The 22002-nt window shown below is 41.7% G+C and overlaps 1 protein-coding gene across 1 annotated transcript in view; it reads left to right on the plus strand.

Annotated features, from left to right (window-relative positions):
- The window catches only part of coro7 (coronin 7), a 106493-nt gene that overhangs the window by 1176 nt on the left and 83315 nt on the right, over window positions 1–22002 (plus strand). Inside the window, exons 2-7 of the mRNA XM_062437990.1 lie at window positions 700–796; window positions 1231–1311; window positions 1520–1590; window positions 3023–3209; window positions 4301–4377; window positions 8135–8185. Of these exons, the coding sequence (XP_062293974.1) occupies window positions 700–796; window positions 1231–1311; window positions 1520–1590; window positions 3023–3209; window positions 4301–4377; window positions 8135–8185 (564 nt within the window). The remainder of the gene's footprint in view (window positions 1–699; window positions 797–1230; window positions 1312–1519; window positions 1591–3022; window positions 3210–4300; window positions 4378–8134; window positions 8186–22002) is intronic.

The following is a 22002-nucleotide window of genomic DNA, read 5'->3' on the forward strand; positions in this document are numbered from 1 at the left end:
GTGTGTTTTGACACACACACACACACACACACACACACACACACACACACACACACACACACACACACACACACACACACACACACACACACACACACACACACACACTTGCAGAATCAGCTGTCCTGTTAATAATAACAGTAATTCTTTAAGCTGTTAGGTGTCCTCTGTGGGGCTGTCATAGTTGGTCTGGTCACTAACAGTTTTCTGAGGATTAGCCATAATAGTTGGAACATGTTGTACAGACGCTCTGTCTTTTTGCTGCTCCTGCCTTGTTAATGTTATGAAAGAGGTTTTAAGAGTTTTCTGCTGTGCAACACGGGGAGCTCTTCCACTTCCTCTACACTTTGTATGCACTCTCAGCTAGATATGTCCTGTTTACTACACTGCTCACTTTTTTTTCTTTCTAGCTGAAACTTGGATTTGCAATAGTGTGTGCTTCTTAGTATTATTAAGCAGACAAACTATTTTTTTTTTGCAGGATTCTTCAGTGTAGCCAGTTGGTTGTACTCTTGTGCAGACATGTCAAGTGAACACTTGGGATTCTAGTCATTCATCAAGTTCCTTTGCACTGTAGTCTGATGAAACACTCTGGCTTTCTGTGATGTTGTCTCAAAGCAGTTTATGTGAGTGCTTTAGTATGATTTGTTTCATCCATTCTGATCCATTACCCATTGCTTTCCATGTCTTTAAATCCAGGAATGGATCAACAATGTTCGTGCTGGCTCCTTCTCCTGCCAGGGGAACCACATCAAAGCGAGCTCCAAGCTGGTGGCCTTTAACACCGAGCAGGCTGGTATGATCCAGAATAATGTTTGCTACCTGTAGAAAGAAATATAAATTTCTATTTTACTTTATCTCAACAGGATAGTCCTCTCAGTATCAGTACTGCCTTCCAGGAAGTCTTTGGTACATATGTCAGTGACAAATAACAAAACAGCTAAATATGACAGGTGTCCACATACAGTATATTTCAGAAACTGGAGAAAATTAGCAAAAAAAACACCCAGATTTTACTTAGGAAAACACACCAAGTGTTTTTTATTACAAAAGTGACTCTGGTCAAAAGATACATTGGCCGATAATGAGCTCAGAAATTCATTGTTAGCAGGGAGGACATTTTTATTAGGAAGCACTTCTGGGCACCATGAAAGACTGAGGGAGAGTATTTTAACAGTATGATGGATGACATCATCTGTGTCTGTGTGTGTGGTTTCCCTTTGTCTGTAGGTGGAGGTATGCTGGGCCTGTCATCAGTCAAGCCTGGTCCAGACGGCCAATGGGCAGTCACCCAGATTTCCTGCCATTCTGGTAGTTTTTCTTTATCACTTTGTGACAGGTCTTTTGTCTGCCTCTTCGAAACTGCCATCACTTCAACTCTCAGTGACACTACAATCTCTTTAAAAGACTAATCACATGGGAAATGCAAATGCCTTTTCTCAGAAATTAAATTAAGCCAGACAGCAATGACCCAGATCTGATATTTGTTTTCCATTTGTTTTCTGCTCTTCTCTGTCAGATCTGGTGACTGACATGGACTTTTCTCCTTTTGATGAGAGTCTCCTGGCAACATGCTCTGGAGATGAAACGGTGAGCTCTGTTCTGTGTTTACACTTTTTTCTTCTTCTTCTTTTTATTAGGGCCCGAGCACTACAGTGTGAAGGCCCAAGTGAATCTGTAAAAATTGTTAGTCTTGTTCTGTCAAAACGAACGCATTTTTGGCGGCCTAAACATACCCCAAAACTCACAAAATTTTGCACGCACCCTAGACCTGTTGAAAAATTTTAAATTTTATGGCTCAAAGAAATTGGCGACGCAAAATGGCTCAATAGCGCCCCCTAGAACATTTTAAAAATTGAGCCCCTCGCCCCAGATTGACATAGACAAACAAAATGTGGCATACATATATATCATGTCAGGACACACAAAAAAGTCTCTTGGACCCATACCCTAACTCCAACAGGAAGTCGGCCATTTTGATTAAAATTAGCGTTTTTCACGATTTCTACGCATCGTACTCCTCCCTGAGATTTAATCCGACCGATTTTAAATTCACTCAAACATCTTGAGACATTGGAGATGAAAAGTTATCCAAATCTTTTGAATTACTTATTCCTGGTGGGGGTGGCAGCGTGGACAATTTCGATGCTTCGCCATAGTGCAGAAAGTCCTTATAACTCCTACAGACATTGTCCCATCTACACCAAATTGGTTTTATTTTGTTGCACTGTACTACATAAGTCCACTTTCCATCCTCTCCAGCTCCTCTGATTTGTTGTTCCTGGCAGGTCTTTGAAAATTATATTTACCTCCTCAGTTTTTGTTATATAAACCTTTTGAAGACTCCCCCATCTAAGCACATTATCCTCAGCCTCAGGTGCCCTGGCTCACTGGAATCTGCTGAGTGTGGGTCTGCATCTTCAGACTCAGCAGCTCGGTTTACCAGCAAGACCTGTGTAAACACACAACTGTAGCCACACATAGACCTACACACACACCAGAGTGGTCTGCAGTGCCCAACATCTGCAGAGCACTTACTTGACTGATCGCTGCTTTTAACATTTGCCAACAGGGTATATTGTTTCAGCAATATGGTTGTGCTGAGCAAGTTGAGAAACCGAGTGAAATATGACTCAGGGGACTTAAAATAATTATTATATATTGTCATTTAATCAGCTCTCATACTGCAGCATCCACGAGAAATCCGTACTGACCAGAGTCTTCAGTTGGGTCAATACAGAAGTCTCTTCTCTCTGGTGTGGCTTTGAAAAATACCTGTTTTAACAGACAACAGTCCAATAAGCCTCATTTGATGTCAAAATGAGCTGGAATACATTAAGGTTTGAGGATTATTACTGACCAAGGGGGGAAAAAAGAGAAGTTTCAAAGGTATAATTTGCTGAAATTAATTATTTTTGAGAGAAAGAAAAACGATTGCCGAGCCGTCTTTCCTCTGTAGCTTCATCTGTGTCAGATTACCCTTCCACCCACTATTTTCATATTTCTCTGTGTGTGTGTACAGGTGAAGCTGTGGCGTTTGTGTGATCCAGAGCTTGAGCAGCCCAGTGGGCCGGAGGTGACCCTTCGCCCCAGTCAGGGCAGGCTGGAGCTGGTGGTCTTCCACCCCACCTCCTCCGGTTTGCTGGCTGTCAGCACCACCAAGTCACCCCTCATTTGGGACACCAGCCGCCAGGATGCACCGCTAGCAGGTAGCTGCAGCTGGCACCATGAATTGCATGTGCACCCAGTTTAACCCATTTAAAGCACACACCACAGCCAGAATTTCTTTTGTTAAAAGTCTTTGTTGTACATCATGCACTGTCTGTTACATTTGACATTTCAGTCTTTGTCTGTTAGGCTTCAGTTTTTGTTGTGGCCTGTTTTGTTTCTATGTGTAACATGAATATATATATTTGGAATGGAGTGAGGCAGTTGGTTTACTTTTTTTCATTGGGGACTGTCTGACTGACACTGCCTACGTTTTGCAGCCCTGTGGCTCTGTCTAAGTGCTGGAGCAGCAGAGGTAATATTTTGGTTTGCAGTCCTGGTCCCACTTTCCCCACACTGGCCTCAGGATATAGTCACTATCCTCTGGTCTCACCGCCCCACAAACACTGCGACCCCCCCATCTCATGACAGCTGGCCTGGCTGCTGCTGCTCACTGCTGATCCAACTTTCATGAACTGTACCCCCCCCCCCCCTCCACACTGTCTCTCATCACCCTCATTCAGAGTTTTCTCTCTACATGGTTTGAAGAACACAATCTGAACGATAAGAATCTATATTTGAATGAGTGTGTGTTTGTGTTGTTGTGTTTTTTTCTTGACTGTTTACATTTTTGTCTCATCACATTGTGTGTTACTGTCCTAACAAGTGCGCTTCTCATCTCTTTTCATCCGTTTGGTGTCATGGTAAAACTGAACAATTCACACAAGCTGTGCTGTGCTCACCTATGGCACTGCAGCCTTGTCATGCTCAGAATTTTTCCTGTATGCCTAAACCATAAGGACATTTGGTGTGAATCATCCATATTTTTCTGTATTATTGTGTGTTTTCCTAAACCTGTGTGCTTTATTTATGGCTTCATCCCTCCCCTGCATATTTGTTCCAGTAACCTTTCAGATATTAAATGTCGGTGGTCTTTGTCTTGTCTGTGTATGTGCCGTCATTCTGTGTTCATAGTTTGTCTAAACCTTTACTTCTTTTTTTAAAATGTGTTTTTTATCCCTGCCTAACATGATCACTGTGTCTCTTGTCCTTTCCTCTTCTCACCTCACAAAATGATCGTGTGCGCCTGCAGCTCTGGAGCAGCACAGTGATCAGCTGCAGAGTCTGAGCTGGAAACGGGACGGCTCCCTGCTGGCTTCCTCCTGCAAGGTGAGGACAACTAACACTGCCCCAGATGTGTAATCCAACGGCTTCACCTTACACTTTTATACAAACTAAAGCTGACTTGATAGAGGCTTGATTGCTGTAGTTGCGGTGTGTGACCACTAGAGGAAGCTAGTAGCTCACATTCAGTGTGGTGCGCCTCATATTGGACACTACTGCTCCTGACCTGTTAATGTGTTTATATGAGTTTTATTCCATTAAAATGTCAACAGGGGTGAAGCTTATAAAAAAGGGTGGAGATCACATCACACATTTGATTAGGAATTAGTGAGCAGTTGTTGGATTTTTTTCAAAGGGACAAGGGATAAACATGGAAATCCCTATGATGTAAGTGATGTAATAGCCAGTTTGTTTTAATGCAGTAATAATGATGACAAAGAAGTTACAGAGATTTTGGCCACAGTTGATAGAGTGCATAAAGAGATTTTCGCTGTCAGGCTGGAAACTGTATTAATTAGGGCTCTAACAGAGGCGCAAGCCTGCGTGAGAGGGATACATTTATCAGGGTCTTTGTTTTGTCTTGACCCCACCTGACCCCTGACCCACTATCCTCAATGCATTTCCCTGCACACCTCTTCCAATCCCCCTCTCTTCTGGTATAAGTTTTGTCTAATCAGGAGTTAACATCCATCACCTGACATGTACAGTAGTTATCTAGCAGACGGGGGAACGTTTTGTTGGAGCTTAGAAAAAACTGAATTAATTACAGAAGACAGAAAGTCTTGCTGGGCTTTTATGCATCCACATGGCCCCTTCTCAATGGTGTCATCAGGAAATAATCACAGCGCTTGAAGGGGTTTCCATTAGGCTGTTAATATTTTGTGTAGGGGGAAGGAGGTGGTAAGGGTTTATGAGTGGGGGGCAGAGAAAGAAAGGATTTTAGAGTTGAGGTGGAATTGTTTCATGAACATGTTTGGTTTATAGAAACAGCTAGGGGCTTTTTCACCAGCCGTTGTTAACTTGTTTTCATAATTTCACTCAGTTTGTGCACAGCAGTGAATTTTCATCCATCTTGAAATCACACATACTCTGATTGATGTGAACATGAGTCCCTGATGTGCAAACGTATACCATGCATGATGAGCTTAATTTTGCTTGAGCCCAAATAAACTTTGACACAAAAATAAACAACATGTGCATGATTAACAGGTATGATTGTCAGTCCAATCCCCTTTGTTTGTCTTCGCTCTGACAAGTAACAAATTGCTCCACCCATCACAGGCTATGTCCAAATCACGACATTTAGCTTGACAGGATAATCATCCTCACCAACGCTACCACCAGCCTCAAAGAACGAGGGACCTAAAAAGAAAAAGAGGGGGGAAATGTGAGCCAAGATCAGAGCCTGGGGCCTCCAAGGTTCTTGCCCTGTTGGGCTCTGGTGTCATTTAACCCAAAAGGCCCCTTTCAATCTCTCCAATCCAGCTTATTAAAGCAAATAGGGCCTGCCAACATGTGGGTCCAATCCCCTGGCCCTCCCATAGGGTAAACATTGGGGCACATGGCTGGGGTGGGGGAAGATGAAGGGGAGACCACCACCCCAAAGAGCAGGAATCATGACAGGCCTCATTTGGACCTAGAGAGATATATATTTATGACACACTTGGAGGGAGAAAGGCACCATTCAGTTCAGAGAAGGGAAATCCACAGGTAGTGCGAGCAGAGAGGGAGGAAAGCCTGTGTTTATTTGAGTGATGGACGGGTAAGGGTGGTATGCAGTTTATAAAATTGGGTGTTACCGGATTTATAGTCCACAGTCCACCTCAAATTTTAAAAGTCACATTAGAACTGAGCTCCATACCACATTTCTCATGGTGACAAATATAACCAATGATGGGATCCTGCAGTTTCAACTGGCCAATCACTACCCCGGTAACCGTGAGAGACTGGGAGTGGGAGGCCGGCAGTCAGTGTATTTGATGAGTGGAGAGAGCGACCCTGGTTGAATATTCCCAGCGTCTGTGTGTTTGCGTACATTTGAATGTTGTGTGCAGCGGACTCGCAGTGAAAACTCATTTACAGCAGCTTGAGAATGAGGCTCCGTCACTTTGATTAAACAGCTGCTGTTTCAGCATACAAACACAAACACACAAATGCATATACACTCCTATCGGGGCCCTCCCATCTGTGCATTTATGAGTTGTGTGTGTGTGGGTTATTGTCATAGGCTTTAGAGAGTGTGTTTGCTTGGTGGACACATCTGTAGTGGGCCCTCATCAGTGTGTTTGCACAGCCAGATAGTTTCCTCCCTCACATGTTGTTTGCATGGCACCACCTAAGATGAAATGGCATAGAGCATCTTCAATTTGGTGAATGTATGTTTGTGGGCATGTAGATATGAGTGTATTCTTATTTAGTCTATGCTGTATGTGCCAAGTCAGGGAACTTGGTGGCTGGTAAATCCCAAAATTAAGCTGCTTTAACAGGATTTGATTTTCAGATGATGGTTGGCTTTCTACCAAACGCGTGCGTGCGTGCATGCGCGCGTGTTGTTCCTGCACTGCTCCATGAGCCTTAGGCTTAGGCCCAGGTCACAGAGGCCTGAAGACATCGCCTTGGGGCATCATGTCCGTGGGTGGGCTAGCTACACACACTCTCCTACACACACATACATAGATAGTGAGCGAGACAGAGAGAGAAACGCAGTATTAGGAAAAAACCCTGTTTGCTATTTGAGCTAATAAACAGGAAGTCAATCCCCTCTTGGATGGCTGAACAGGAGAAGATCTTTGATGAAGAGAGGCCGATGCTCACATTGATAATTTGCTTCAACACTGGATTGAGCCTGACAGGAAAACATATTGCTTCTTATGACAGCTTAGACATGTGATAACTGTATTTATCTTGTGGTATGGTGTTCCTCGATGTGTATGTGTGTGTTTGACTGCATCATTTTCAGCCCCATGATTCTCTTTGACATGTATATGTGTGCTTAGTGTGCACACGGTTTAAGTCTCAGCCCTTATGGTTATTACCTGCTATCAGCCCTGGATGTTAGGCTGCTGCTGTGATCACAGTCACACAACGGTATTGAGTGACATGGCTGTAGATGCGCACGTCCCGGTCACAGCCTGATCCCATTAGGCCCCATCTCCTCTCAATCATGCAGGAACCTCTCTGATTGGCTGCTGTGATTGATGCTGACTGCGTGTTTGGGCTGGCCAGGGTCAAGGCGCATGAGGCCGTGGAGAGGTGACTGGATTGCTTTAGCTAACAATGTATCGTAGAGATCACACTGATAAATGAGGAAACTTCAGAGAGCCTTTGTTGTTCGTGCAGTTATAGTGAAGTGGAGGAACTCTTTATTAATGTTTTCAATATTCAGCATCATATCTCAGCTGTCCATTTCAGTTTCTATGAAACAAATTGCATCTGGCTGAGGAACATTAATTCCTTTCCCCTTTCTTTGTTAGAATCCTGACCTTTCATTTGCTCTTGGATGTCCCCTGCATGTCACACCCATACTCCTCACACACAGGACAAATTAACAGTGAAACACAGACTTGCCTCACAGCCCTTACATGTTATTGTTACTTAACATCAAATATTCTCACAGTTTCTTTCACTTAAAATGAAACCAAGGTGCCACCTAATCACCATGCAGAACTAATTTAATTTTTTTTTTTTTTCGAGTCTAGACAGTCTGATAGTGATTATAACACTATATCATATAACATGATTCATAATCATTTCCAGCTTTCTTCATTCTTGCAGTAAAGTTTCTCCTTTCTCTTCTTTCTAGGACAAGATGCTGCGAGTGTTTGACCCCCGAGCCCAGCTTACACCTGTTCAGGTGAGTGTCCCAATTAAGTCTTCGCCACACTACTATAACATCTGGCATTTTGTGTTAGAAAATGGGTAAATCAGATCTAATTATCCAGCTTTTTAAAATAAAAATAAAAACTTGAGGTAGCACTATTGAAAGAAACTAACAGGAAGGTAGATACAGAGGAAAAAAAACTCTGGTACCCTTCAGTGTCATTTACTCTCAAGCGTGTTTTTTTCCACGCTACATCTAGTGATAAACATGTTGACATACAGAGACCTCACCACTGGCAACTCAGTGATTCATCCATTATTGATTTATGAATGTGCTTTACAAGCCTCACTCCTAGCTTCCCACGGGTACCCATCCCACATTAAACCAGTACGACCATGAACCTCATCTCTCATCTCACACCACTCCTTCTTTTCCGTGTTGCAAATCTCTCACCAATGTCAACCAAGCCTGAGCCAGTAAGACTTTGTCACAACCGGCAGCAATGGGGAAGTGGAGTGGCAGAGCATTTGTGTTTTGGTGGGAAAAGAGGAGAAGATGAAGGGGGGGGGGGGGCTGTTCAGTGCAGAGCAAATATTCTCACACTTTTGAGCAGAGGACCTCCCAGGATGTTTTCATTACTGAGATGCTCAGTCTGACGTTAGACTACGAGCTCTCTATGGTGTAAATAAGCTGTAAATATGAGGAACCCTGCAAAAACATTACATACCATTTCTGATTAGATATTAGACTGCAGAAATACCTGGAAGGCATATCACCCTGTATGGATGCGAGAAAGGAGGATGACAACATATTTGTGGGTTGTTAAGCTGACGCATATGCGTAGATTCTGCATGTCTCTGCATGTAATGCTGAATGTATTTGCTTGCCCATGTGTTGTTGTGTATATGTTTTGACACCTTTTTGTGAAAGGCGCACTGTTCCAGAGGCATGTGATGTCATTGACTCTGACAGGCAGGGAGCCAGCAGTGAAAAATACATGCAGATTATTTTCTTTATGGCACACTTAGAGCTGTGTGCCTTTACAATACAGAGTGTCAGTACAGTGCATGTGTGTTTGTGTTTGCTTAAGCAACTCGAGCTGGGTCGGCTGGCTCCTCTCCAGTGTTTGAACCTGGATGTTTACATCAGGTGTGTCAGTGCTGACGTTCTTTTAACGCACTGCTTTTCAGCAGTTTGTTTTTTCTCATTTTCTCCATTGCAAGGGGCTCTCCTGACTCTTTCTCACAAGACCTGCAATGTGGTAATCAAGCACAGCTCTCCAGCAACGCCCTAGACTACCTGAATGCTATTCCAGACCCTGTGCAACTCTGCATTTCTCTGTTTAACAGATAACTCAAAGTAATTGAAATAAAATTGCACCAATGTTGCATGTAAATCTCTTGGTGCAGCTAAAGGGTCTCATTTAGTTTAGACTGAATCAGTGTTGGGTAGAGTCTGTCTGTCTGAAACTGCGTCTCCAGTAAGAGCCCAGTGGTTGCTGGTGGCGGCGATGTGCTGCTGAGAAATTCCATCTATGTTTACAACATTTTTTGCCTTTATTAGTTGGGTAGTAGATGACAGCGGTCAGCAGGAGGCCATATGTGGGGAAAAGGGGGAAAAAAGAGATGTCACATAGATCAGAAAGTTTATGCCAGGCTGCAAGGAAACTATATAATTTGGACCAACAAAAAAAAAAGAAGCAAAACAATAGTTATGTAGCTTCTGTCTGTGTTCATCACCTGTCACCTCACAACAATATTATAAAGTAGGTCATCATACGAGAGATAACCAGTCTGTCACCACCTTTTATCTTTTGGTTTTTAAAATATTTGATTTAGAAAGTAACCACAATGAAAGACAGAGCGAGTAAAGTTATTTTTCGTTAAGTTTGTTTTTTATGCTTAACCACTCTCTATTTTGCTCTCTTTTTCTCTTTATCTCATTTTTTGAACTGTATAACGCCAAAGCCCGCAAAATGTCTTATGACAGACCCATGTTTGGCTGGTCTGCAAGAAAATGATCAGTTTAAAAATTGTCTGCTGTGTAAAAGAAAAGAAAATGAAAAAAAAAGGTTGCTTCAAACCGCTGAGCCACCAGGACACCAAGTGTACTGTACTAGTCTCTCCTCTGTCTGTGTTCTCTCTTACTCTTCTTGTCTTCTCCACTCTCTCATTAATCCTCCTGATCTCAGTGCCACAGAGAGGCGGACTGAGCGGGGAAGCCTGATTCAGCACACTGTCCGCCTCACCACCTCAAACCAAGGAAAAGTTACGACCCGGATCAAAGTTATTAGAGGGTTGCTGTTCTCTTTTTGGTTTTGCGTGCTCTTGTTCTTTATCTCTCTGTAATACACTGAAGTCCTGCTTTGAGAGGTGTCCGCTTCAGTTTTGAGCCATCTGAAAGCAGAGTGGGCAGAGCCTGAGCCTGACAAATTTCACATGTGCGTGTCTGTCTCTGTCTCTGGAGAATGGGAGAGCCACCGCCACCCCTATTAACACTGCATCTGAAGGCGGGTTTAAAGGGTGCGGATGATGAATCCTAAATACACTGAAACATGATGACACCAGTCATTTGGATGGATAGAAGAGAATGATGCTGTGATTTCTACACATGCCCACAAAGCGATGTGCAACACCATAAAACATAACAAAACACAACATTTCACACTGTATCAGTGGCTAGAAGAAGTCCACAAAATTGTTTGTTGTGAGGGCACGTTCATGCACTGCCACTTTCTCCACTTTGCATTTTGAGCCGTTTGTTTGTTTAGATGAGATGTGATGGCAGGGAAAGGCCGGACTGGCCACAAAGTAAACATAGAGGGGCAGAGAAGTGTCCAAACTATTTGAATTTTTAACCTCACTGGGAGGTCTGTTTGGCTTCTCACATGAGAGCCAGTCAGTTGTCCTCATCAAGAGAAGCCACAAGGCTTTGCTGTAAAGATTTCTGGTGAAGGCTATCTCACGAAAGCCGAAGAGCATTAGAGTGAAACAAACAACTTGTATTTCCCTGAAGTGCACAAACAAAATGCACTGTGTTCATTTAAAACAACCTCATTATCTGATACATAAGGCACTGATTGCATGGGGCTAGAGCAGCAACAATTACATTTTGGCATTGAAAATCAAATTTGGCATTGAAAACAAAACCTGAACTGAAAAGGGAAACATTGGCATAGAAACACTTGTATTGGAAAAATTTGTGCTGGCACTGAAAAAAGTTCCACTGAAAAATAAAACGGGCATTAAAAACATTGCAATCTTATTTTATGTCAGTCTTCAGATTTTCTCTTCATGTCTGTCCTTTTTCAGTGACAGTTTAAAAAAAAATCTTTTTACACTAGTTTCAACTTTCTGTCACTGTTTTGACGTAGAAAGGGGGGTGTCCCTGCTGGGCCTACATTACCCAGTATGCCTTGCGGCCACAGATAAATACCAAGCATCATGGCGATGATTTTGACCCAGACTTGTAATTTTTGCTCTAGGACCTTAAAGGTCACTATTAGTTTTAAATATTTTTTCAGACAAGAAAATAAACCATGTAGATTCCCAATATGTGCTCAGTTCTCCAAATAACTCCTGTTTGTAAATTTGCTGAGACATTTTCAGAGATGTGAGGAGCTGCTAGCCGGGCAGCCTGAGTCCTGCATCGTCATCCCAGGGAGAACATGATCCGATGAACTCATATGTGCAACTCATGAATGATTTACCGCTGGCTCTAATGTCTTCGTAGCATTTTGATATATGATATAATTCCTTCTGGAAGATAAATGTTATTCTCACAGATGAAATGTAACACTTGTAGCTGCCACATTAGTTTCTCTGGATGTAAAGTGAAGCTTCATGTTTCTACAGGATAGAACAACAGTGCTGCTGTTGAACAGGTCAGTTTATATTAAATTTCATTTGATCTTTTTAAGCTACATAACAGTCTGGCTGTATTATAGCTACATTACAGGCTGAATAACATCAATTACTGCAACGCTCTGTCAATTAGGTTATTTTTTCCTGAGAAAAAGTCTGTTAATGGAGCTTTAAGTGGAGATCTTTTTTTTCAGTTTTTCATCCCCAGTATCTCATAATTGATTGTGTGCAAACCAGTTGTTTAATTGGTCATTGTGGTGATCACTTTAATATTAAGAAATATAAATTATGATATTGTCACATAACATCATGTTTATCAAGTATTTTTAAAGATACAGTAGCACCTGAACTAGAACAATGGACGTTTTGTCAACAAAGACGTAACGAATGAATGAAATTTGTAGAAACCATAACTGTCACTATAAAGTAAAGTATAAAGTCACGTATCATGTGGTTTTCCCAGTCTGCCACTGGAATTTACTCTTTGTTAGCTGAGTTTAAGGGGAAATGCTTTGAAAATAATGTGGAAATCTTTTGCATAACAAGCTGAAGTACACACCATCAGGAGGTACCTACATGGGCTGCGTCCCCTGAGTTGGGGCACTGCTCATGTGTGTCAGCTAGTGTCCTGGTTTCCTCTCATGGCAGCGTCGTTGAGTGAGGCTGGCTCATCCCTGTGGTCAACACTGAACGGAGTTCTCCCCTAGCCAGGTGGGGTAAATATAGGCCCTAATTACAGCCCTGCTTTCACTGTATTTATGGGAAATAAGACTGTGCAGGGTAATTAAGGTCTTGGACAGAAGGAGTAGTATATACTGCATCTGTAATCAGTGCAAGTGTGTATGTATGTGCACAAGTATACAGACGGTTGTATTTAGGTAGTTGGCAGCGCACAATTTAGCAGTGTGTGTCCGTACATGTGGCTTCTCATTGCTCCCTGTATCACAACTGAAGGGAAAAAAGAATTTTAGATTTGCATATTTACATATCTTTTCCATTAAACATGGAATGATGTATTTGAGAAATGTCCATTTCAAGTAAAGAAGGAGAAAACAAACTGAAATCCTACTACTCCTTTTTGTTTATGTTGCCTCTTGAGCAACCTTAAAGAGACAGGAGCTAAAACGGCCTGTTTCAGACAGAGGCTGAACTGAGGGGCTGCATAAAGGGCCGGTTTAAGATAATGTTTTTTGAACAATCATGCTATACCAGTAGAGGTCCAGTATATAAATACAGACCTGTAGACGTGCATGATATGTGCCCTTTAAGCTTTTTCAAATAATTAAAATGGATCCAAATTAATTAAAACCCTTAGATATTCTTGCAAAAATAAATTATGCACAGAGAAAGGATAGCAAAGTGGTGAATCATCAGGCACCCAAGATAAACATCATGCAGCAGTAAAGTAGGCTGTTCCTTACTTTCTTAGCTATTCTCGGTTCTGCCCTCCCTGCCATAACATCCCTATACTGGCCTCTTGTTTTCAGATGAGTTTCTTTCCCTGTGTAGTCAGGCGGCCGTGCTACTACCCTGTGCTGAGCCACACAACTCCTCAGACCCAGCACACAGGGAAAACAGGCACAGTCACTGACCTGGTCCCAACTAGACGAGGTGTTTGGTGGATGTGGGGATTTGTTCTTCTCTCCTCTCCTCTGTCCTATTGTGTTTTTGATCCAACCCCAATGTCTGTGTATTTGCTGAGTGTGTGATTCTGTATGTGAGTGTGTGTGTGTGTGTGCGTATACCATGTGTGCTTCAAATTACAGTGCTGAAAATACCCCTCATAGTTTTGGGCCAGTACTGGCCATAGAGCTGTCGATCTGTGGTCGCTGGAAGAGGAGGGAGACAGGAAAAGGGAATAGTTTGCTGGACTTGGGGGCCAGATTCCTCTTTTTCAGCTCAAGCTTCTGTTGCTTTGGGTGAAATTAGAGAGGACCACGGGCTGGAATGGGTTTGGACTTGAGGAGGGAACGCATGGGCAGGGCCAAGGAAAAGCACAGCGGTTTCACTGCTATAGGTGGCTAAGAGCAGCCACTCATACCCTCTTTTATATCCTGCAATAAATTACACAGCCTGAGCTCCGCGGTAGGTGTGTGTGTGTGTATGTGTGTGTCTCTCCATACTAGGATTTCTTATTACAAGGATAATAAACTGCATTTCTACTTCTGTTTTATCTATGTGTCTTTGAATGCTTATAATTGGAAAAGTGTGTGTGTGTGTGTTTGCAGAGTGGGGGGTTGAGTGTATGTGTGTATCCATGCTCAGATTTCTCATTACAGGCAGAATAAACTACCGGCGGGCATGGTGAACTTAGAATGTGTATGTGGACTCTGGCAGGCAGCACAATGAAGCTCTTTGACTGTTGCAAAATAGTTTAGCTAGTATCACAGATGTAGACCCAGAGGGAGAGCCATGAAGGAGAAACATTTGGTTGAATGACGCAAAATGGAAGAACTTAATTGTGGTTTTTGTGCCCCTATATTCTGTTGTTTTGATGGTATTTTTCATTTGCTTGTGTATCTTCATGTAGAAGAAAAGGGGAATAGGATGAGTGATGAACTTCTATATGAACAGGTGTCACTGTTTTATAGATTTTGGCTTTTCTCCATTGAGCCTAATTTAGCTGATATTATCAGCTGGTGTTGGCGTATTACATATATTGGTTATTATTATTGGTACTTCTCGTCTGTCATGACTTAAAAATTGAGTGTCAGAATTCATTCTTGACCATGGAAACTTCAGTACTCTCACCTCAAGTTCCTTTTAGTTGCTGTATTTGAGTTTTCACATGATCCCTGACATGGACAGATTAAGTTCACATTTTTAACTCAAGTTTAAGATGTTTTTGTTTTATTCATTTTTTAACAGTTATTAAGTATAATAAACTATAATCTTTACTGTGTAATACTAGAAATGTGTGTTTTTTATATTTCATAATCAAGTTTTAGGGGTCACTGACAAAAAGGATTTTATTAGTTCATATTAAAAAGAAATAATATTGGCCAATAAAATGTTTGACTCTATTACTGACACTGTAATATGCCTCATAATTAGAGTCTTGATTGCTGTGATCTGTATAAATTGATTTTCCATTCATGCAAATGTACTCCATCTCTAAGCATTGAGCCCAAGCACATTGGTGGGGAAGAGGGCAAGCTCAAAGACAAATATATCCTTCAAGGTTCAAAAGATTATCACATTAAATCTGCGTAAGATGTCGATACAGATGTGGGAATTCTTTTCTGAGTCTCAAGAATGCCCAGTATTCTGTTGTACCAACAAATGATTTTTCCTCACAGAATATAAGCGCTTGCCAGAGAATGAGATTTTGATACTTCCCCCAGAAAGAAGCTTGTTTAGAGTTTGGAGAATGTCTAATACTAACACCACAGGACTGTGGAGTCAACGTTGTGAAATGCAGAATATAATGTCTATAAAGAACAAGATCTCATTCCAAGTATATGTCACAGGCTTACTCAACACTGAGCCCCAAATTCCAGATACACAAGCTGCATAATTTAACCTAAAACCGAGCCAAAAATGCTTCTTTGCTTTAAAAAAAGCATTCATCTGTATAGCCAATATACCCATCATGGTTGTTGGCTGGAATAAGACCATTTGTGATAACATGAGATTTAATGGGCGGCCTCTCAAAGCAGCAACCTCATGCCTGTTTCTGCATGTGTACTGTGACTGTTCAACACAAGTGTTTTCATGCAAAATATGTTCAACATCAGTTTTTTTTCCAAATATAAACATGTCATAGCAGAAGTGTCCCTCTGTACATATTGCAGCACTCTCTTCAGTAATATTTTCATCACTCCAGCAAATATGTGACTCTATTACGCACATGACTGAACAGTAATGCAGGATAATATACACACAAATTTTACAAATTTTACAAATATTGACAGTGTTGACTTGGAGACATCACGTTCATAACAACAGTCCCTCTCTCGCTTCTAGAAAAATCAACACAGGAAAAGAAACCTGGCAAGAAATGTGTCTCTAATTATGCCAGGGTCAAGCTGCCAATTAGTTGGCTGATCCCCATGTAACCAGTGTAATCCCTGTGACCTTTGACCTTCTAAGGACTGATACCTTGACTTCAGAGAGTGTCTTCACATTTCAACCTTTGTCATGCTACATCAAAAATAATGAGATAATTTTTTGTAGATCTGTGGCTTCTATGTGCAGACTTGTGCACATCTGTCTCTTTCTTGCTCTCACTGCCCTCTTTCACCCCACCGTCTTACTGTGGTTTGTCTCGTTTTGTTCGCTCGCCCTCTTTCCTCATCTCCCCCATCCACGGTGCCTTATGCCTGTATCTTTCTCTATTGAACCCTGCTGGGTTCAGGACCTGGTAATAGCCAGTGGTTAACTCAGCCCAGATGATGTGGCCCCCCTTCCTTTTTTCTGTCTTGCTTTTCTTCTCTCTCTCCATCTCTCAGCTCCCTGTGTTGCTAGCCGTCCCCCTGCCACTGTTAGTTATAGTTTGAGGGAAAGCTATGTTGTGCTGAAAGGACTCTTTCCTAATGAGGGGACAGGATTTTTGCTGAGAGAAACAGAGGCATAAATCCTAGACGTTCCATTCACTGCATCGGATGGAGTCTGTCTCAGCCGTTGATCTGTCAATACTTAGTTTTTATGATTTAACTTCTCTATGTGTGCTTACTTTCATGGTAAACTAAGAGATTATCTTGCACTGAGTTTGATGTCCCATTTGAATTACGTTTCATGTGTCTGGTTATAAACCTTAAAGATGTGTTAATGAATGTTGGCCGGTCTGGTTGCCGGAGAGAGAGCTGAGAGTGCGAAGAAGTCCAAGTCCAAGAAGGGGGATTTGAGGGATGAGATTTAAAGTTTGAAGGGGTTTAGCTGCTTTAGCTAATGAATAGGGGTGTTTTTTTGTGTGCGAGTGTGTGTGTGCACAAGTGCATGTGGGTGTGTGCTCTGCGGGTGGCGCTGAAGTATTTTTTTGGAGGAAAGGGCTAAAGAGTGGGTGCCAACTGGCAGAGATGGAGCTCCTTGCTCCCATGTGTGTGTTGTTTGTGAGCGGAGGCCTCATTAGTGGGTTGGCTGCTCCGGGACTCTTAGATTCCAACTAATTACGACCCTACACACACATGTGGGTGACACCTGGAGAAAAAAAGGATGATGTTTAGCTCTTTCTCCTGCTGCATACTGGGAGTGAAGATTCACCACCACAGGAATCTTCAGCTGTCAGTCATATGTTGTCTTTATATTACTGCATTTTCTCACAGTTTAGGGATAAGAAGTGGAAAGATTAAGCTAAATGTAAGTATTCATTAATGAAATAGTCATTTTTTACTTAGTTAATTACATCATTTCACAAGGGAAATCACTTGTTTTGAACTTGTAGGCAAGTTTCTGTCATCATTTTTGAATGGGAGAGAAATTCTGTTCATTTAATATAAGTAATGAATGAGAACATTGACATCAGTATTTCCCAAACAGTACAGCTCTAGCATTTCACAGCTCCCATGTGTCTTCACCTCAGTTTGCCCTCATATCCCTCCTATCTTTGTTATTTTATCAGGAATTACAATGTGGTTTTAATCACTCTCTGCACTTTGCTTATGTCATCCAGAAAATTGCTCTGCTGTCTTTGCTTCAGACTTGGCCAAAGTCTGCCGCTCCTCGAGGTATAACAAAAGCAGGGAGAATTCAGTCTCTTCTGGTTATTTCAGAGCTGGAACAGCAGAATGAGGTGTGAATTGGCTTGTTGTTGATCCTCCCTACCCTATGTTGTTCTGCAAATGATCAATTGCTGTGGTTTCAGTGTGCTAAGTGTGTGGTTTTGGGGTATGCAAGTAGCTGAAGGCAGCAAGCTTTGTTTGTGTGTGAATTGATTTGGTCGTAAGGGAATAGATACGCTGGGATTGTGTGCTTGGGTCGTCTTCAGGTCATCATGCTGAGTTAAATACACAGAAGATTTCCTGTTTTGTACATACAATGATGTGAACAAGCCTAGAGAACCACAAAGATCTCTACTATGAATCCAACCCCATAACGGTTGGGTTAAACACAAGACAAGTGTAATATTAATCAACACAGCAGAAGTTGACCAGAACATCAGATGCGATCAACAGTAGGCACCCACAAGGCAGCGAGAGCAAGACCCAGGAAGCAGCTGAGACCAACTTCAGAATGCCCAGAGGGAAATACAGTGCAGTGTGGCCTACATCTGTGGCTGGGCTGGCTGACCAATGTTTGACCAAACGCTGGTGCAATTTCAATTAACTTTGTCTTTCAGTGCAATTCAGCACGCGTTTTCTTCATATGCTAGCTTAATTATATTGGTGGTAAGCTAAGAGGTCAGACAGTGGTGCTGTAAACGAGAGGTGAAAGTTGTATACGGCTGCCTATCACCAAAGATTTTTCTAGTCAACTAGTAATTAGTTCAAGCCATTAGTTGACTAGTCATTGCACGTTTATGATTTTAATTATTTAAATATGTATTTTTGGGAGGCATCAGAAAATGTTTAGAGATCCAGGGCTGATAAATAATGTTATAAGTAGCATTGTTAACACTCTGCTACATTACAGAGAAATACAAAACTGTAATAATGAGCCCTTAAAATATACATTTTACAAGTGCACACACAAAGCAAGCGGCTTATTCACAACAATTCTTACAGCAACAGCAGTAATGATTCTGAATAAGTTGGAACGACCAGCAAGGAAATCAAACATTTTATCTTAGTTAGAGAGGCCATGCTAGGTGGCTAACGTTAGGCTACTTACAGAGAGAGAGACAGATAGACAGATGATAAGTCATCAGTTTGAGGTTGACGAATGATAGGTGAATCTTTGCTTGCAGATTTTGCATCTGAGTATTATTTAAGTGGATGAGAACAGGACAGTACAATTAGGTGAGGCCAGCAGAGAATACAGCAACGGTAACTGTTGTGCCATCAAAATTTGAAATGTCACCACTTTTTGTGTCCTTCACTCTTCAAATTACAAGTCCTCTAGCATTTCATATACAGTCCGGTTGAGAGTTTTTTTTCCTGTGACAAACTGACTACGGAAAATGATTTCACCCCTACTTTTATTAACTAGACAGCTAACTGAGAAAAGTGACAAGTTCTGGAGACCAGAACATGTTAAAAAAAATATTCAAAGCCAAGTGGTGAGTCATAGTGTGTTTGAATGCCCAGAATGAAAAATACTGTCTGACATTGATTACTGTTAAGCAGTTATTGGCTATATATTACTTGTTCTGGTATACAAACAGTTTTATTACTATAAACAGCCAAAGCATATTTCTCTTTTCTAAACATTAATCAAAGTCTCCACTATATCCATTGTGAGTATAATATCAAGCTCATTATATTGTGAAAAAAGTAAAATTACTTTGATGGTGATTATGTAATTAGAGATAATTGATTGGTTGGTAACAAATCATAGCCATAAATCACTGTTGGCCTTTTAAGAACTGTCAGTGTAAACAATGTTAGTATGATAATCATTTCAAACACATATTAAATGATGTCAAGCATAATTAAATATTGGATGAATCCTTTTTCACTTTAATTTTACCACTTTGCCTTTTTTTCCACAATAAATCAAAATTAAGCAAATTTACCCGTCAGTCATACAATCCATTCTAATTTACATATTTGTGACAGCCTTGTTTTTTTATGAACCCTGAAGTGAAGAATCATCACATTTGAGGCTGTGCCAAGGATCCACGTTTTAACACCACTCAACACTCAGCAGATTACAGACATTAAATGTCCAGTTCAGACACCCCCATGAGAATAATTCCCACTGCGGTATCTTTCCTGGGTTATTTTAAAAGAATGCACTGTACCCCAGTGCAGCTGCAGTGTACCACAGGTTCTGAGAACACCACACAGGTGTGCATACCTGCATTGTTGCTGAATGTTTTTCTTCTTGGAGGAAAAAGAAAATGAGCTGTATTCTATAACATAATGACCTCCTAACAGCGGAAGCAGTTGAGCATAGGGGGCTCTGAAATCTGGCTTGCACGTGTCTTATAAATGCCACATCCCGCTCCAACAAAAGCCACCTCAGGTCATCATTTACTAATTGAGCTGCTTAAGACAACAGATCCCGCTACAATTTGTGGTTTCATGGAAGAGCTAAATAGAGTGAAGCTGTTGAGTAGTGGGGTAAAATTAGCGTTGGAGGTCCTGTCATAGTTGGGAATTCTCTGCAGAGAAGTGTAAGCAGCAGTGGATTAAGCTGTTTGTTAGATGATGAGGTAATTAATCAAGCTGTCAGTCAGCTGCCCTCTTCTCTGCTGCTGAACATACAGTATATCAGGTGTCAACACTTGGGCTGTGGGCATTGAAAGGATATCCAGTGGATAAAGGGATAAAGTCCTCTGCATTGGCTACACACTTGAGTTTTCTCATTGCATATTTATGTCCCTTTAGGCTAACACCTGCCAATGTAATTAAAATCATATTAAACTAGTTGAATTTGCTTGAATATAAATGATTCCTCAAGTTGACATTGACATGGGAAAGGTCCAATATTTCACTTTGATTACAGCAAACAAACAGTAGATTAAAAAAGGATTGTAAAACAAAGGAATGGCCTCCAGTATTTACACAAAGTAAAAGATTCCATGATTATACACAAATGACATGAACATGACATGCCTTGCACACATGTGCCTCACGAGCGAATCCCAGTGTTCACAATCCATGCCTTTATACAAATGCGTGGGGTTGCTTTGAAGATGTGAAGCCTCTGTGATGTGGTTTCAGGGAGGGAGTAAAGGCAGCCAACTGGATCCGTTGCAGCTATGAAAGAACTGTAAATGACAACAGGCATTGGTGGGCTGGGTCAGGCTACAGGGAGTGAGGGGCTTCATGGTGTCTCCGACAGTGTGGGCATGATTAGTTGTGTGTTGTGTACTCGTGCGCTGTCTAATACACCCTTTCTTCATAAGAAACCCTACCAAAGAATCATCTCTTTGTTTTTAAGAGCAGGTCTGGCATGCAGATTCTCATCAGCCCCGGGTGTTGAAGTTCTTGCTGTCGTCAGCAGCATCATTCTTTCCTCTGTCATTAGTGCCCTGTCCTGCCCCACGGATCTCTGTTTGGATTTAAAAGACCACGCCACTAAGTGCATCTCTAGAATATTCATTGCTTGAACCTCAACCACAATAACCATCAAAAACCTCGGAGATCACCGATCATGCACTTGAAATCTCTTCTGGCTCTCGACTGCTTCTTTTTGACTGAAATGCAGATTCGGCCAATTTACTGGTCCCGTTAATCATGATAGTTCCATGAAGCAGCTAGTTCTGTGTGGTGCTCTGATCCAGAGGCCTCTTTGACCTTGGGTAGCTTTCCCAGAGGGAGGTCCCTGCCAGTAGGCACACTGCAGTTGGTGCCAATCCCCCCACAATGCAGTGTGATTGGGTCCAATCTGTTGTCCCCAAGCCCCAGAGAGGGGTGACCACAGCCCAGGCTGGCTCTTTGGGCTGGCTAGAACCCCGACTGTGGCCACACGGCCCAATTAGCACAGTGGCACAATAATCACAGCCTGTCTACCACTTCAGTGTTTCATTTCACTTAGCACAGCAGTTAAACTGATTTGTGCGCCTAGTTTGGAACAAAAATCACAATGCAACTCTGCATTACTACATCCGAAACAGAGTTTTTATTTAAAACATTGAGGAAGACTCAGAGTTGAGTTTGGAAAACACTGAATAACATCCTGTTGTGTGATTCTTAACTTTTCAGAAATGTTGTGGGCAACCCCATGGGATTAAGGGATTATGCTTTACTTATTTTGCTTTTTTTTTTTACCTCCCATAATTTAATTTTTACACCACTGGTTTACCTGGCCCTGGTTCTTGGTGCGTTTGATCTCTTCCTTTCTGTAGTCCTCCAAAATAAGCATAATACAAAACAAGTGATTCTTGGTTAGATTTAAGGAATGAATGATTGTCCATAGAAAGCAACCTGCACTGGCTATCAG

The sequence above is a fragment of the Scomber scombrus genome, chromosome 18 (assembly GCF_963691925.1).
Source record: "Scomber scombrus chromosome 18, fScoSco1.1, whole genome shotgun sequence".
Lineage (NCBI taxonomy): Eukaryota > Metazoa > Chordata > Actinopteri > Scombriformes > Scombridae > Scomber > Scomber scombrus.